The sequence below is a fragment of the Salminus brasiliensis genome, chromosome 1, assembly GCF_030463535.1.
Source record: "Salminus brasiliensis chromosome 1, fSalBra1.hap2, whole genome shotgun sequence".
Lineage (NCBI taxonomy): Eukaryota > Metazoa > Chordata > Actinopteri > Characiformes > Bryconidae > Salminus > Salminus brasiliensis.
The window spans coordinates 19800110-19818894 of NC_132878.1; the positions used below are offsets into that span (position 1 = coordinate 19800110).

Consider the following 18785-nt stretch of genomic DNA (forward strand, 5'->3'; position numbering starts at 1 on the left):
CTCTATGCTATCTCTCCAATGGAAGGAGAGTATGGTATAATTCAACACTCACCAAGACCAGAACTGCCTACTTTAACAGGAAAAGGTCATCTGGATGAAAGGAAGAGTGATATACCACTTAAGTTCATGCTGTATTAGGAACTCCAGGTCGAAGCTGTGGGAAAATTGGATTTTCAAAAAGATGGCACGCCCTGATATAAACAAAATGTGGTGTACATTTTCCCTCAAATGCTGCTGGATTACAAGATTGCAAATGAGCCAAAATACTGATAGCTGCATCAATTACTAAACTTTCACACTTAGCAACACCAGCTACTTAAGCTGTACTCCACTGCTGCTGAAAACAACAAGCTCTGCTCTAATTGGTTGATCTACGCCACCACAGAGCTTCCCTAACTTACCTAGCTTCCTGCAGTGGTGCTTTTCCCAGTCACCCCTTCTCTGGTCAATCTAGCTTTAGCTTATAGCCTTTTTGCCTTGCTTTCACATTCTTCTGAAGCAGTCACTGCATTTAGCCTAGAAAGGTTTTTGCTAGTGGACTGGCTGTAAGGCTACGCTCGCACGGCAGGTAAAGTGGCCCAAATCCTTTTCGCCCAAACCAAACCAGTTTGTTTAGGCTGTTCTCACTATCTTTTTAAAATGTGACTTATATCTGACATTCATCTGAACAGTCCACGCTTCTAAACTAAAACGCATGCACAATAGAGCAATGCTCCAGGTTTTATTTTCATCTTTGCCAGCATCACAGGAGCTATCAAGCTTAGTCATGAAGCATGAATCTGGCTGTTCAGACTAAGTTGTATTACTGTACTGGATATGTATCAGAAAAACACACATGAAAGTGGCCCAAATCAGAGATGAAAATGTTAGATTTAATGTGTTTTTTGCTATTTACACAGATAACACATCTGAGTCAGATTTGGCCAAATTTGGGCCACCTTTACCTGCTGTAAAGTAAATTTTGGGGGTGTAAATAAAATTACTGTTAAGTAACAGTTTTGGGTGAAGAGTGAAGAAATGTTTAAGCTTCATGGTTTGTCACTTCCATGTTAGATGGGGTTGGAAAATCTGAAAAATCCTGTCAATTTCTCTAAGAAACCTGTTGGCACATTGTCCATGAGCATTAAAGATGATGTCTTTGTGTAAAATCATCAAACACTGTACAGGTTAGCTGTGTAAGCTTATTAGCTCCTCAGAACAGAAAAAAGCCTCTGTTACTCAATCTACACAATATCTAATTTCAGCTAATGACAGACATTTTAAAATGTGTTTAAGTGTGTCTGCTAAATTGTTGTTCTACAGAATGTCCTTTCCTATTAACCTCCCAAAAAGTAAATCTACAGTAGGAGTGCAGTAGGTCTCCATATTGACTTGTGTTTAGTAGTATCTAAGCTTAGAGGTATCTTTGAATTTTAGTCTATTCAAACTAGCTAAGGTTATTCTTGAGTAAATAGCGAAGCACTTCTGTTCAATGTCGTAAATGTAAGTGTAGGAGTGGGTGATATGGTAAAAATGTTATGATATCAAAATATTTAAAGCCAATTTTACAATACACAATATTTATCGTGACATGCAGACAAAACGCATCAGTAGTGACAGATTCTTAAAAACTGCTAATCAAATACTCTCCCATACTGAGTACAGTGATTTATGTTCATAATCTGCAACACTTCATCCAATTAAGCACCAATAATTACACTCTGTGTTCTTTAAGCACTGACGAGAGCCATGATATGCCAGCTTGTATCACAATAACAAAATTGATCACAATTTGATAAAATATCATCATATTGCCCACCTCTGGTCTACAGAGCCATGTTTTTACAGAGCTACAGAGCCCCAAATTAGTTGGAATGCACAATTTCAGCACTCACTTCAGCTAACTCCAGCCCAATCCATCACTACTTCAAATCCTACAATCATCACTGTGCAGCAGCACAATCACACAACCAGTCAGCAGCCCCAGGCAGGGTGAAACACACACACACACAAAACTGTGGCGAAATGGCTTGCGATGAGCAAAAACCGAGGCGTAAAGAAGAGACATGAAGTAAAGACAGAGGATGCAATTGGAAAAGATGAGAAATGGGCTTGTGCAAACTGAGGGAGAAGGAAAGTGACAAGAGAGAGAGAAGAAGTTCTCAGAGTGTTTATGATGATGGATGGATAAACAGCCTCTCATAGAAGTAGGGCAACTAGCATCTCGCTGGTGCTCTCTCGCACTCTCTCTCTCTCTCGTTCTCTTTTTCTCTTCCTCTTTCTCCACCCTGAAGCAATTTCTTCAATTATAAAACAAACTAAAGTACAATAAGATAATGGACTTGCAGTGTGCCTTGCCCTGTGTGTGTGTGTGTGTGTGTGTGTGTGTGTGTGTGTGTGTAAGGGAGTGAGTATGGCAAGACCATTTAAGTGAACTCCACCCTCTTAAGCACCTTTTGTTTAGCCACCCCAGCTCTTGCTTATCCCCCTCCACCACCACCTTACACACACACACACACACACACACACTCTCTCTCTCTCTCTCTCTCTCTTTCACACACACACACACACACACACACACACACTCACAGAGTTGTAAAGCATGTTTTGGCAGAGAGTGGAGTTGCTATGGTGATATGAGGCAATGGGCCTCATGTTACTGGTTAACTCAGTCTGAAGTGACCCTGAAATGTAAAAGAAAGAGTGAAAGAGCAATGGGGAAAAAAGAGGGAGGATCCCTGCCGCGTTCATTGACTGAATGAATGTGGCGGACAGAGACGTAGCTAGCTGTTGGTTTCAGCCTGTTTCAGTAGTAGCGTGAATTTAGTAATTACACATTTTTCAAGGCATTTCTGTACACCTCTCTAGTTCGTTTTCTTTTGCTTTTGCCTAAAGGGTTCTAAAGAGAGAGATAAACGTATGAGAGTGTTCTTCCTCTTTCTTCAGCGCCTTTAGGAAAACTTGTTGTGCCATTGCCACTACAACCATTAAAGTACACATTTAATGAGGGGTAATATACAAACCCACTTGCCTGGAAATGTACCAGTGTCTATGGCATTCACACCTAAACATACTTGCTGTTTTATCTGCAGATGTGTGGTTTATAAAAGAGAATACACACACACACACATCCACATGTAAGATTTAGCACAGTGAATTTGTGGAGTGGGGCCAAAGACAGAGCAAGACAGAATAGACAGATGAATCAAAGCAGGAATAGCTCCCTTTAAAAGGTGTTTTGATGAGGAAGGGCTCAAAATCATGCTGCAATCAGAGTAGAGGAGTGACATCACTGCTCAAGTGCTCTGCACCTTTATGCTCTTAAAGTCCACTTAAATGTTAGTAAATCACTGATGTAACTTCCATAAAACCAGAAGAAGTGGAAGTGCAGATTTGGACAAGGCTTTAGCTTTTTAAATAATTGACTGTATGGATTAGTAACTGGTATTTTAATCGATTAATTGTCTCTTAATTGCCTCTTAATGTATTAAACAGTTATAATGAATAAAACTAAAGATCGTAGCAGCTGCCATTAGAGATGACTTTTGTTTTATGATTTAACAACAGTCGTAATTATCATTATGTTTTGTTGCTTAAACTAATTAGGCCAGTGCCTGGTACTGTGTTACCAGCCCCTAGTGACAGTAAAAACATATTTACTGCTGGTTTAACAACTTTTCGTTCATTCGTTGATTTATTCCATGCAGTAGTAGTAGTAGCAGTGATGGTGGTAATAACACACTTGGACATTTCAATGACGTTACTGGAAGCATCAGCAGATGTTCTTAGAGAGATGATACTACTATAACTACTACTACTACTACTACTACCACAACCACCACTTGGGGTGTAACAATACACTCGGCCCACGATTCAACTGATGACACTTGGTACACAACATTTTTAATCAAACTTTATAAAATGTATATTTTGACAGTATTCATGTTGTTGTATAATTTAGAGACTAGAGTTGAGAGATAGCTAGGAATGTGGCTTCTGTCATGTTAACACCCACAGCTGACTGGCCACAGCACAGACCATGTTCCAGCTACCTGAAGCTCAAATTACACACACTTTGAGGATAAAGTCTCAATTCTGTGAGCACAGTGTAGTGAATGTAGTGAAATCTTAGGAGTACATTAACACTTGATATCAAAACCTGATATCAAAACTATGAAGAAATTACAGGGTTCTTAATTGTAAGATGCGTTTCAATTTCTGGCTACTAGCGACTGCTTTTTTTTTTTTAGGAAAATGACTCAACTAGTTGGCTAAACTTGCTGTTTAGGAAACTAAGGCCTGTTTGCTTTTTCACTTGTTTTCAATGCAGGACATTACCAGTCATACACGTCACATATTTAAAATACCATCCTCACATTCAGACAATCCACCTGAGTGGCATTTTGTGGACTAAAGGGATTGAGGTTAGGAGGGATGGTGGGCTCTCAGACGTTACTGCATATAGGCCACCACTCTGCATCTGTCCGTGGGCTATCCCACAACAATGAGGCCTTTCTTTCTTTAACTAACAACCCCCCCCCCTTTTTTTTTTTTTTGCTTTTCAGCCCAGTCTACTTTCCCCTCTCGTCTGTCAGCTTACATCTCTCTGTGGCTTCTGTTTTCTGTTCGGTTAAATCTGCGTTTGAAGGAAGAGCTCAAATTAACACGTCACATATAAAGAAACTTTTAAAGCTACATGGGATAAAAAACGGTCACCCATTGTGCTGGTGATATTTGAGGGTATTGAATAGCATGAGGGAGCAGTATTGATTACTGTTATTATACAAAACTAACCACAATCCAGACACTTATATCTATATCATGTACCATTTACACTTTGCTTACTTAATTACAAAAATGATTATTTGAGGGTTGGCAGGGGACACTGTGGGTGCTCACTGACTGTTGGTCACACTCTGAAAATAACAAAGTTTGACTGAATGTCTACCCAAAAACCGTGGAAAACACTCCTAAGACTAATTCACTCTGCTTTGTGCTCTCAGGTATGAGGCTTTACCCATGCAACATGTGCAACTTAAGCCTTAGTTAGCTGGAACACGGTCTGTGCTAAGGTTTTTAACTTGCTAGCTAACATATCTAAGCCTTGATCCTCAGCCACCAGTTGAAACATGGCAGAACCAGTCCCATTTAGCCTTTCTGTTACTCCCATCTTCAGTTGCTCAACTTCACTCTCTTAGATACAGATTTTTATCACTTGTGTCGGTAGCTCTTGGTGTATCTGTAGCCGAGCTAGTTAAGCAAAGACTAGCTTAGCAACTTTGAATTCAGCTTTTTGTCTATACAGAGGACAGCCACACGGTAATACCATATACTTTGTATATACCTATACACCAACCAACTTCATTCCATATAGCACCAACAAGGGTTCCACTAGTGTTACAAGTAAATATTTATTGAACATTTTTGCTTAGAGTGTATGTCAGGGTTGCCTTCACATGAGAAATTACTATAATTACATGATGAGATCAAGCTTTGTAACAGTTCTCTTCACTGGCTTCCTGTAGCTGCCCGCATCAGATTCAAAACCCTGACGCTGGCCTACAAAGCCAAGAACAGACCAGCTCCTCCGTACTTGATGGCAATTGTCAAAAGCCGATCCGCACCCAGAGCCCTTCGAGCTTCAAGTACAGCTCGGCTCGACCCGCCATCCCTCAAAATCCGTGGAAGACAAGCTGTCCTGGCACCAAAGTGGTGGAACGAGCTTCCCCTGGGTGTCCGAACGGCAGAGTCGCTCACTGTCTTCAAACACAGACTGAAGACCCACCTCTTCAGAGAGTACTTGGACGAATAGCAGAGTACTATGGTCACCTTATTGTCTTGTGTTTAGTAATGTCTAAAGCTTAGCGGTATCTTTGAACTATTAGCCTATTCATACTAGCTAAGGTTTTTCTTGAGTAAATAGCAAAGCACTTTTGTAAGGCGCTCTGGATAAGAGCGTCTGCTAAATGCCATAAATGTAAATGTAGATATTAATTCATATCATATTAAGCTTGAAAAGCACACAAGCATACAAGGTGGACACACACTCATAATTACCAAAAATGACAGAAAAAATTCACACTGATGCTACTATTGAGGGGAGAATGAATTGTACATACGAATGTGACCCTGTTTCCTCACAACTCAAGCACACACACGCACACACACATACAAGCAGTCTCTGGACCTGTAACACACTGAAATCTGACTTCCTTGCACAGAGGGGCCGAACCCTGTTCCATAGAGATCTATCACATTTCACAGTTTCAAACCTAATCTTAAATCATGCTCGCCTCTGATACGGAGTGAAAACAGAAGAACAAATCCACTACAGGAAACAAACTAAATACATGCTAATATTAAAGCAGAATGTGTATTTTCTTGCTACATGTAGACATATAACGTCATAACCATTTTCATCCCACGTTTTTGGTTTTATTTCTTTCCCAATATGTTATATATGCCAAATAAAAAGTGGTCTTACATTACAATGTGCAAAACAGTCTTCTCTGTAGAATATTTGATCCTTTATTTTCACTTAGAAAGATAAACGTCATTTAAACAGGGATGTCCAAACTAATAATTAATAGAGCGTTTGTTCCCCTATTGCTGCAGAAACACCCTCTACTACCCTGGGAAGGCTTCCTATTTTATGACTGGCATAGCTGTAAAGATTTGATTGCAATCAGTGGCAAGAGCCTTAATCAGGTGAGATACGGTTGAATGATTAGTTCTGGATCACAAATGCCACTATAACTCATTCTGAAGTAATTGGATGGATATCCATCAGTCAACGGAATGCAGTTCCAGTGTCTCTCAGCTCCACAATTCTAATGGCCTTTTACCCTACTATCCAACACATGGCATAGGGTATGATGACTTCAGGCTCAGGTGTGTCTGCTCCAGAGTGACCCATTCTACTGGCTAATGCTTTTTTTGGGAAATGTAACAATTTTTAATAAATTCAGTATAATTTAATAATCAAGACAGTTCTAATAGTAAGAATAAGTGTGTTCAATTAGAGCTTCAAAGAAATTCCCCAGGGCCAGGAAAACTGCAATTACCGCTAAAAGGTATGTGGCGGTGAGCCACAGCTTGGAGGACATTAAATAACATCATTGCTCCAACCTCAGCTAACCGTAACTCATTCCACAATATTTGTAATAGCTGTTTACTGCACTGCATAGTCACATAATATTTCAAGTACAAAAGTAGCATCAGCATGACTCCACACATTTCATAGCCAGAGATCACTTAAGCATGGAGATTTTCCACTAAACCTCTAAATTATGTCTGACATCAGCACACACATACATATCACAGGAGACAATGGAGCAGTCATTTAGAGAAATCAAAATTGTTTTTGCAGATGGGTTTTTTCCACTATGCTAGCCTTAGGAACCTTAGCACAATATTAATTCACAAAACATACAAATGTTAGACTCATAGGAAAATGTTTAATGTTTTAATGTTAAAATGTTTAACACTCTCTAATTCTGAGCAATTTAGTATCATTTGTATTTGATGCATTTGCCATAAAATTCAGGCAGTGTAAATGTTTTTTTTAATGGCTAAATGCCTTCTATTTATCTCTTTTGCTTCAGTCAGTGAGATGGAAGAGAGAAAGCTAATAAAGGAGTGTAGTGGCTTACCAAAACAGGTGATTGAGAGAGAAATTGGAACATGAGAGAGAGAGAGAGAGAGAGAGAGAGAGAGAGAGAGAGAGAGAGAGAGAGAGGGAGACAGAGAGAGAGAGAAGCATGGCATGCCAGGCCACCAAAAAGATAAATGGAAAGATAGAAAGAGAAAAAATTATATATATATATATATATATATATATATATATATATAGAAAGGCATACAGGCACTGCAACAGAGAGAGGATGCAGGAGAATACAACACATTTTCACAGTGTGCTGCAATACAAACTGCTTTTGACAAGTCAATATATACTGTACACTCCCAGAAATACATAATTACTTCTGCTTTTAAAGAAAGCACAAACAAAGCTGGTTTGAGAAAATAGGCACTTTAGAATAAACCCAGTTATCGCCTTATTCATTTTCCCTGTGAATTTACTCCAGCTTTTCTGCTTCCAGTACTTAACAAAAACACTATTTTACTTTTTTAGAAAAGGCTCAACAATTTAATTGCTCAAATCATGTGACTGCAAAAAAACATTTACAGAAGCCTTTAAGAAGCTTGTGGAAAAGTTAAAGATGTGAAGGTTTGTCTATGTGGTGTACAAATAAACTCAGTTCTATTTGATGGCATGTATACATATAAGCAGAACAGATGATGTTTGAGAAAAAAAGGCAAAAAACTGCATTAGTCAGCTCAACTGCTTTTGCACTCATATCATGTAGGTGGTTTGTAAAGTTTGTTGTTACACTGACTAGTTAACTAAATATGTCAGCAACAACCTGCTAGAGGCGGTTCTACAATATTTGAAGTCATGTGGTTGGTGTGATAACGCTGGATAACGTTGCTACCTGTCAGTGAGCCACCACGCCCTGTGGGAGACTGGGGTTCAGTTCCCAGTCTGGGTGACTAAGCTGTGCTATAACAGTTAGAGTCTTTGGGTTAGACTCCTAACACTACATTGGCCCACTTCTGTAATATGAGTAACCTCGTGAGTTGCTATAAATAAGAACGTCAGTTAAATGCCAGCAATATAAATGTTTCATGGTTTTTCTTCTTCATGTTACCTTTCCAGAAGTTTATTAGTAGTCCTGGTCTGGGTGTGTAAGTTCTAAACCTAATACAAAGATGTGATGTGAAGTCAGCTAAGGATAAATGTTAATGGTCCATTACACTTACCCTATACTTCAAAAACAGCTGCCTGATGGCAGTGAACTGTAAAGGGTTTCTTGCGGAGACAATATTCACCTGGCCTCAGCCAACAAAATTCCGTAATTTTGGAGAAAACGAACAACCGCAGATATCCTACGTATGCCATGTCGCACAAACAGCAGCTAAACAGACTTTGTGCACAAACACACCATGCAACGAAGCATGTGATTGGCCAGTGCCTATAAAATGACACAGCGCCACCTGCAGTACTGGAGCATCTGTATGCAACAGCCAAAACAAAACCGAGGAGAGCGTGCAGGCTTGGAAGCTTGCACTTAGCACAGCCCTTGCAAGCTTCCTTACACTGAAAGTACACAGACTCATCAGACAAGAACACTTTTCAATACAATTAAAGCATCTATAATGCAAGCAGTGCATTCTAACAGAATCGTTTTACATATAGGCTGATCCAAAGGGACAAGGCCATAATAATAACATTTCTCATTTATCTTTTAAAAGTTCAGGCACGCAGACACCAGTGACTCCAAGACTTGGCAATCACATCGGGAGAGAAATGAACTCACAAAACAATTACAGCCTCTCCATTATGAAAGGGTAGCATATCGCAGAAGGGCCTTTTTCCTGATGAAATGAACTGAGTGTAGATGGGTCGATAGTGAGGAAAAAGAATGACAGACATCGAAGAGGGAGATACAAGACAAGAACACAGCTTTATGGTCAGACAGGACTACTCGCTGGTTATACCACTGGGAATGGGCTACATTCACTGGTTATTTTTAGCCCAAGATCTAAAGGCAACTAACAAGGAAGTGTTGTACACATTTAAGTGGGGTTAAGAGCCACTTTACTCGACATCAGAGCCACACACAGATATCAAAGTAACCACTGCTTTTATACTTCCACATCAATAGACTGACATTCAGCTTCATCTAGATTTCTTACTTCTTGATAAATCAACTCTGTTTCTGTACAGTTTTTTACTCATATTATCAGAGTCAGTGATTAGACAGACTGAAGAAAACTTTCATAATTTCATATAAATAAATACAACTTTGTTCCAGAGAAAGATACGTTTTATGTCTTGTATTATCTGTTCAGGTAACAGGAGCTCACATAGAAAAGTCCATCTAGGTTGTTTAGATTTTTACACTCCACAAATCTTATTGGCTTTTTTTCCCGGACCTCTCCACTGGTAGCACTGTTGAACAAAACACACGCACAAACTGTCTGTCATGTACTCAAAGAAGAATTGAAAAACAGTGCCGGAAGATGCTGTTTATGATTTTTAGAGCTTATAAAAGAGTACTGGTACTGGACCGACATCAAAGTACTGGACCGACATCAGTGGAGAAACAGTAAGAATTCATCATTTCGCTACAGTTACATTTAGGTTTAGAATAAGGATTAAGGTTAGCTTTGTGGGTTAAGATTAGGTTTAGGTGTAGATTAAGATGTAGGTTATGGGTAGTTTTACGTATAGATTAAGGTGTAGATTAAGGGTGTGGATTAAGATAATCAAATGACATTTTACATGATTGTAGGTTTTACATGGTTACAGTAATGTTGGGTTTGACAAGTCGACTCTCGAGTTGCGAATCAATTTTCTACCATGACTCGACTCCAAGAAGAGTCACCTTTAGTTTTTTTCTTCACCACTAGAGGTGACATTTCCTCTGAACGTAGCTGTGTTTTTTTTTACGAGATGATAAAGGACAACCACTGTGGACGTTTTCACTAGGATATAAGGCTGGATCAGGCTAACATTTTATTTTCTATGTGGACCAAGAAATTCTAAACTATACAATGATGCTTTCAGCGCTGACCTGCTACATAAGTGATCAGAACCACAACAGGCTCAGCACTTCAATGTACTGCATCCTTACATCTAATTTCTGTGCAATTCAATACTACATTTCAAACAATGCTTAAATAATGCAGAATTTACCAAAAACAACTGATGTAATTCCCCATTCATGTTTTTATAAAGCTTCTACTAACCCAAAGATCAACTCTTGAGAGGAACTCTAATCTTAGTGAATGCTAAAACATGACTCAAAGCAATGTGTTTCAACTCAGTGTTTCCCCAACTCCACCATAATGGTGGTTAATTAGGTGACTCATTGTGTGTTAGGAAAAACACTACAAAAACACTAGACAGTGCAATGTGGCCTCCAAGACTGGGGTTTCAGGCACTGCCTTAAAGAAACACTATGTAGCATTTTACCAGATTCAAAATAATTGTGGTGCTCCAATGAATAGCAGCAGAATAGAGTCTCTACTGTTACCACGCAGCAGGCAGAACAACGCTTACAAAAGCGACCAGTGTCATATTTATATAAAATTAGGGCAGCACAATACTGAAAAACAATTATATTGTGATATGTACACACAATACAGACATTTTCACTGGAAGTCACCAGGGGTCAAAAAAACAACATGTCATGATATTATTAATGCACTCTGTGTATATTTTAAATAAAATAATACTATATAATAATTTAATAAAATAATGATATTGAGCAGATATATTAAATAACATCACTAAACATCATGCAGACTCACAATTTTAGATACTGATGGACTACTGTTGATGATTCTACCTCATATTTGTGTATAATATTCATTAATCACTAAAGCCTGTAACTGTCTCTAAATTCAAGTTACTACATAGATTACAGTCATATAGGCTTAAAAGGGGCCCACGGTCATGATGCAGGCTTGGAGAATATTCGCTTGTTTCAGAACAGTCACTTCAAACTATGAACACTGACACTACTTAGGTGAATATATGTGCAAAAAAGTTTTTTTTTTCAATGTAAAAAACTCTCATAGTATGTAGTATGTGTTTGTTACAATCTCCTCTAAATCTCCAGATTATATGCAGTGTCTCTACGTTCATCACAGTACAGAAATCACAGGGCCCTACCAATTTTTTTTACTGCTATTAAAGAAAATTTAAAACTTCCTACATATTAAAATAGAGACAGCTTGCGTTACAGAAATTAGCTTTCCACTGCTTGAGTATTCAGATAGTTGTAGACACACACGCACACACACACACAAAGCAGTTGGGAATAAGAATCTTCTCTGCATACCTAAATATCGGGGGCTGATCTAAAGCCCAAAATACCTCCACTGTGTTCCAAAGAGCTCAAAAGACCTCATTTACCCACAAACAATGAAAGCAACAGAGAGAAAGAAAGGCGGAGAAAGACAGTGGGAGGGGGCAGGAGGGAGGACAAGAGGGACAGGCCAAGCCTAAATACATGATACATGCAAATTATAAATACGCTATTCATAAACAACAGTGAAGACAACCTAAAAAAAAGAAGAAATTACAAGACACACATTCTCTCAGAGGGATCCCAGTAACCTAGAAAACATCAGCAGAAACAAACAACATTAACTAAAATTCCTACAGTATCCTGCAGATAATCTCCAAACTCTTTTTTTTAGTTCTGAATCTGCAGAATTTGCAGTTATTGTGTCTTATGTTAAGTAGATCCCTCCTGTGTCGCCAAAACTCCGACCTAAGGCTAGGCGATACGGTAAAAATACTATAAAAAATGTAATTACTTTTAAAGACTATTTTTAAAGACTTTTCGTGATACACAATATTTATCACAATACATGTAATAACAAGTATACAGGTAATAACAGACAAAAAAAATCAGTAGTGACAGTTGTTCAGATACTCTCCTGTACTGAATAGAGTGATTTTTCATTTAACATCTGCTGCACTTTATCTAATTAAACCAGTCTAATTGCACTGTTGGTAAAGAACACTGTAGCTGATCAGTGTTTATTATGCACTAACAATATCCTTGATATGCTTTGAAAAGCATATTGTTATCACGATAACAAAATTTATCACGATATGATAAAATATTGTCATATTGCCCAGCTCTACTCTGACCCATCAAATCATGTACTCCACAAGACCTCTATAGGCATTCTGGGTTATCTGCCGTTAGCAGCAGATAGGTAGAAGTGCCATAGGTGGCAAGATGGGGTCTTTATAGATCACATTAATAAGCCCTGGGTGCCCATGACCCTGTCGCTGGTTCACTGGTTGTCCTAATAACTCTTATTATTACTAAGGATAGCAAATAACATTACTGTAATGACTTATAACATGAGTTAGAATGGTTGTGGTACCAAGGAAGGCTAACATGGATGGAAGAGTACAGAGAAAAAAAAAATCCTAGAGCGGGGGCCCTCTGATCTCCTGTCATCCTCTCTGAAGTTAACAAGCAACACACACACTCATGTACACACCTAGCAATTCCTGCACCGGAGATACGCAATCAAGCGGCAAATCCCATCTAATTAACAGACTAAGATGCCCTTCAGATGCAGAGTGAACTCTGAAGGAAAGCGAGATGAAAAGGAAAGAAAGGAAAATAAAAGAGTACAAAGAGAAACCACCAAATACACTCATACATCTTTTACTTTTTAGGCTGACAGAAAGAGACATGTTCTTTACACACACACACACACACACACACACACACACACACACACACACACACACACACACAGAGTGACTACTCAACCAAAATGCTAGCAGTCATGCCCAATTTCTGCTGTCATGTGGTTCCCTCATGGACAAGGACCAAATTCCCAGTCTTCTCTTTCTCAACAGGAATTACTATGTGTTAAATATGGAGTTTTGACATACATGTCCACACATACAGTGGTGAGAAAATGCCAGTAAGCAGTGTTATGAAAGGCAAATGTGTACTCTTGCATGCAGGCATATGCTTATAGGTGGAGTTAAGTTAAGTAGCTGAGGTGAGCTTTTAAAACAAAGCTTAAAAAATGAGTAGTTTAATTTAAATTGAACAAAAAAGCAATGCATATTAGATCGTGGAAAGAGTTCATACAAATTCTCTGCAGCCACTCCCAGCATGATTCAGCACAGTAAGTCAAATACGGAGGCTGCCAAATGCTCAGAAGACAACAGTCCATGTCAGCTTTAATTATGTATTTAAATATACAGGAATTTCTGACAGCTCTTCAGCAGCTCAGCCACTCATTCCACTGCTTCACTCTTTAGCAAGACATGACAAGAGCTGCGTATTGGCAAGATCCTGACAATACAATACGATATGTCTCACAATAAACCGGGATCAGGGCCGATCCAGGCATATTTTAATGGTTCGGGTATCAACTATTTTAATCCCACTTCAATTCTGAGTCTTTGTTTTAACCACAGTGTTCAGAGTGCCAATTGGTGTTCTCAAGCCACCATTAACAGACATTATTCTCTGCCAGCAGCAGTAAAGACGCTCTTAGAGGATAAATAGAATATTTCTAAACCATGAGAACATAACAAAATATTTGAAACTGTATAAAACCCATTCACCCGTTTGTAAACCAGCACTAAAGAGTGTATTCAGAATCTAGTGGATGCTAATACACACTAGGGCTGCAGTGATTAGTCACCGTTGTCAAAGGCATCCACACTGAAAATGCATTATAATATTATATTAAATTAAACATTATATTATACTGTGTCGTTATATATATAATTTTAAAAAATATATGATTTTAGTATTTTAGATCTCTAAAACACTTCAATTCAAATAAACACTTCTCCTTATTACCACTATGCAACTGCTCCATGAGGTCAGTCATTTCTGGTCCAGTCTGGTCGGTTCTATATAAAGTTTTAAAACTACAACTCAGTTGTGAAAAGGTTCCAAAGACCCAAGGCATCGAAAGTATGAGATCACGTGAAACTAGCACAAAACAAAAAGGTGGTTTGTACACTGGGCAAAGTTTCGAAGGCATGCACAAGCACCTAAAGAGAACACACAGGCACTATTGTAGACCGCCAGAAACGAAGGTTAGCACCTCGAACTGTTCTGGCGCACGAGGCTGAAAGCTGGAAGCTCAGTTCCCAGGGGTCAAGACAACCTGACCGGGACATCCCTAATCACATTACTGAGGTTATGATTCAAAATTGTGACATATTACAAAACTGGAAGCAATGTATTGAGGTTTTTTTTTTTATTTAAAAAAAACTGTCATAGTATAAAAAAACATAACATGCCACCATGCAACAGTCAGAACAGTGGGATGTAAAGACAGAGTGAACCACTGTCTGCCATCAATCTTTGCATGTTTTTGTGTTGCAAGACATACTGCAATACTTCAGTATATCTATATTTTCTTACACTACAAATGACTGACCTGGAGGATTGTATGGGAAGGTCATTCTTTAAAAAGGTTCTTCATATACATGGAAAACCTATTAAACATGGCTTATGATAGAACCAAATTATTCTGCTATTGTTGCATCTCAAATAACCCTTTCTCTGTACTCCATATAATACATTATGCTTACAGAGTACCTAATAAACAGTCAGTTTCTTGAGCAGGAACATCACCAAACTTTGCCAACCTTCACACCCAATATCTGCTCTAACAGTCCAGTTACTGTGAAGTGGAAATGTCTTCCAGATCAAATGTGAAGTGGTATGCTACACAAGCCAACAGAGCAGGACCACAGAGTGTTGATTTTTTTTTTTTTAATCCTCTGTCCTAAGTTACACCACTCTCTACAGAGTTCCAGACATCCTCTGGAGGCAGCATCAATGCAGTACCTGTTGAGGAGTTTTATAAATTGGGTTTCTATGGCAACCACAGTGGCAGAGCAGCCATGCACAATGGCATTCAAGGGAACTGTATGTTCCAACTTTGTGGCAATAGTTTGAAGAAGGCCCGTTCAGTCTCTCTTTTAGTAATAAAGAAATGGTTTGCTGAGTTTAGTCTGGAAGATTTTGCCTGGTCCGCACAGAACCCTGACCTCAACCTTATCCAACACCTTTGGAATGAACTGGAACAGCAATTGTGAGCCTAACATCAGTGCTTAAACTCACTAATGCTCTTCTTGCTGCAGGGATTCACTTCTGGCTGCAGGGATTCACTTCTGGCTGCAGGGATTCACTTCAGACATGTTTCAAAATCTAGTAGAAATCCTTCCCAGAGGAGTGGAGTGGATGAAGAGACAGCTCCATTTTAATAGCCATGGTTTGGGAGTGAGAAGTTCGACAAGCACATAAATGTTGATGTGTTCCATACCTAAATACATGTACTGTGCATATTTGTGTGTTTAAATATGTGCCATGTTCTTCCACTACAATTGCATCAAGATATTTCCAAGCTGATAAAAAATGTACACTCATTTGTCTATCCATCTACCACACAATGCGCAAAAACTAATACCGAATACATCAACCTACTCTGATTCTCCTCATGGCAGCAACAATTTCCATACGGCTGTTGGGTCTTGGGACATCCAGACTGCCAACATACTGCAAAACAAACCAAAAGTATAAAAATTAGTCACACATACACACGTATATTGAGACTTAATAAAAGTTGAGCCAAAAGCCCTGCCTTTGAGAAAAAAGGAAAGGCATAGCCTCATTCTGTCAACTGCAAACAAAATTCATAGGAACAAACACTTTTAGAATAGGTCTTCCTCCAATGCAACATCTTCGCTGTTTTAGAACTGAGGAACTGGTCACTAAAACCAAGCATATCAGATCTGAGTGCATTGTCTGTAAACAGGTCACTGTTCTGTCACTTTAGAGTGATACTCCCAAGCTCTGGGTAATCGCCATTTTAAAACAGATCTTGGATCATCATCTAGAATCATCTTCTTTTGCTCTTTAAACATTACCCGAGGCCCGGCAAAACTGGCCCCGGATCAGCACAGAAGTGCAATTCTCCCAGTGATAAAACTTTAAAAGGAGGAAAAGCTTTGCAGGCAGCAACTGCTGCTTTTCCACAGAAGACGTTTCAGAGTTAATCCTCCATCGCAAATTTGTGCTATATAAGGCCCCTTAGGTTGCTGAAAATATCAGGCTTAGAGGTTCCCGAGGCGCTCAGCAGAGTCTAGAGATTTATAAAAAGCGAGGTGCTCAGCACCAATATCAGTATATGTGAACGTCTGAGGAACAGACTCGGTGTAGCAGCACTACCCAGCAAAATAAACAATGTTTTATCCACAGCTACACTGGACGTTTATACTCCATGCTTCCAGCATGCACTTATTATTATTAAGCTCTTGTTATAAGGATATAATTTAATCATTGATAAAAATCAGTGTAATTATAACTTTATGGTTCACTTTTGGACATAATGTGAATCCGGCCGTTGTTCTTTTATTTTATTGTGTCAAACTCTTTTGATGATTGGACCAACAGAAATTATCTGAAATAACCTGGAAACAGTTCCACTGCTCCACAACTCAACGCTGGGGGGCTTTAAACCCCTTTAGCCAACGCCAGGCTTTAGGCATGGTGTCATTTAGGTTCATGTTTATCTGCTCCAGAGAGTCCTACTCTATTGGCAGTACTTTTCTACAATGAATATACAAGCTGTGTGCATGCATTTGCACATCTGTTACAGCAAGAGGTGCAACTAAAAGTAGCTGAATGCATTAATTATAATGCATTTTCCAAAATGGTGACTTCATACAGGAGAAGGCAACAATGTCTTTAAATTGAAACTTTGAATGGAAGTCAATGTAAAATAAGTGTATATCCAGAGTAATTTAGAGTTTTTCTATTGGTCTATTCATCCAGAATTATTCACAGTGTACAGAACAGCTACATGGTTAAACGATGTAGAAAACTAAAAACGGACAAAAATGGAGATACATGTTTTTTATTGGTTAGCAGTGATATATATTACATATTAAGGTTTGGGCACCCCTGGATAAATTACAAGTGTTTTACATGTGATTAGGTAGATAGGTGGGTGGGTAGGTAGAAACGTTATTGATCTCGAAGTAAATTTAGCATCCAGCAGCATAACACAGTAGTACACTATAAGAACAGGTATAGACAGAACAAATGCAAATACAAAAACAATAATTAAATGATGAAATTAAGAAGATTAGTACTTCGCGAAAAACAGTGCATGTCCGTGGTGTGCAAAAGTAAATTGACTCAGTAGATGATATACATCCAATCGATATACATCCAATTGCATCCAATCCAATGTAATTAAGCGCACATCTGCTACAAAGAACACACTCTTGGCATGCAATTACGGTACGTACAAAGGTTGTGGCACATTTCATCTATTATGTATTATGTTTTTCAATATGCTACATTCAGCATAAATAATAATGTATAAAATAATTTTGCAAAGGACTGTAAGTGTTTAATGCGGCTAATGTGCTCCTGGCTCTGGTGAAATGAATGAGTTTCAAAATCTGCAGCAGTCTGTGCAGCTACAGTGTCCCAGATAGTCCTTATCTGATATTATTTGAAAGTCTATTTACTCCCTTCCCTCAGTGGGGAAGCAGATAAACAGTTTCTTTAATGGCATGCTGTTAATAATTTTCTTTTTTTTAAGCTGCTGGGCACTATTGGTCTCAGACAGCTTATTCCATCTTATTATACAGTAGGCCCACACACACCGGAGCACTTAGTAACAGCCTGGTTTAAATACTACCTTCATTTATAGGGTAATAACTCGATCGTGCCCAGTAAAATGTCTGTTGTAGTCACGGACCTCTAACAACGTCAGATCTTTTGGCCATGGCTTTAGGTAAGCTTGGTTGCTACAAGTGTATGCTGGTGGTTGGGCATGTTCCTACAATATAACTGGTGTTTAACTGCATCACAAGAACAGGAAAAGCATAACACGGATATGGAAAAGTGAAAGTAACTGCTATTCAAATTTACTAGGAGTCATGGCATCGTAAAGGAATAGTTCATTGAAAAAAAAAGTTTCAGGCTCGTGCTAGAGCTGGGCAATATGATGATATTGTATCGGATTGTGATAAGTTTTGTTATCGAGACACACAACATGCTTTTCTAGGCAAATGGAGGACACTGTTAGTGCTTAATAAACACTGATCAGCTGCAGGTTTAATTAGATTGGTGTAATTAGATAAAGAGCAGCAGATGTTGAATAATAAAAATCACTGTATTCAGTACTGGAGAGGATCTGAACAGCAGTTTATA

At 38.7% G+C, this 18785-nt stretch overlaps 1 protein-coding gene across 1 annotated transcript in view; it reads right to left on the reverse strand.

Moving 5' to 3' along the window:
• LOC140550270 (carboxyl-terminal PDZ ligand of neuronal nitric oxide synthase protein) overlaps nt 1–18785 on the reverse strand; it is a 72897-nt gene that overhangs the window by 52983 nt on the left and 1129 nt on the right. Inside the window, exon 2 of the mRNA XM_072674160.1 lies at nt 16044–16115. Coding sequence (XP_072530261.1) covers nt 16044–16115 — 72 coding nt within the window. The remainder of the gene's footprint in view (nt 1–16043; nt 16116–18785) is intronic.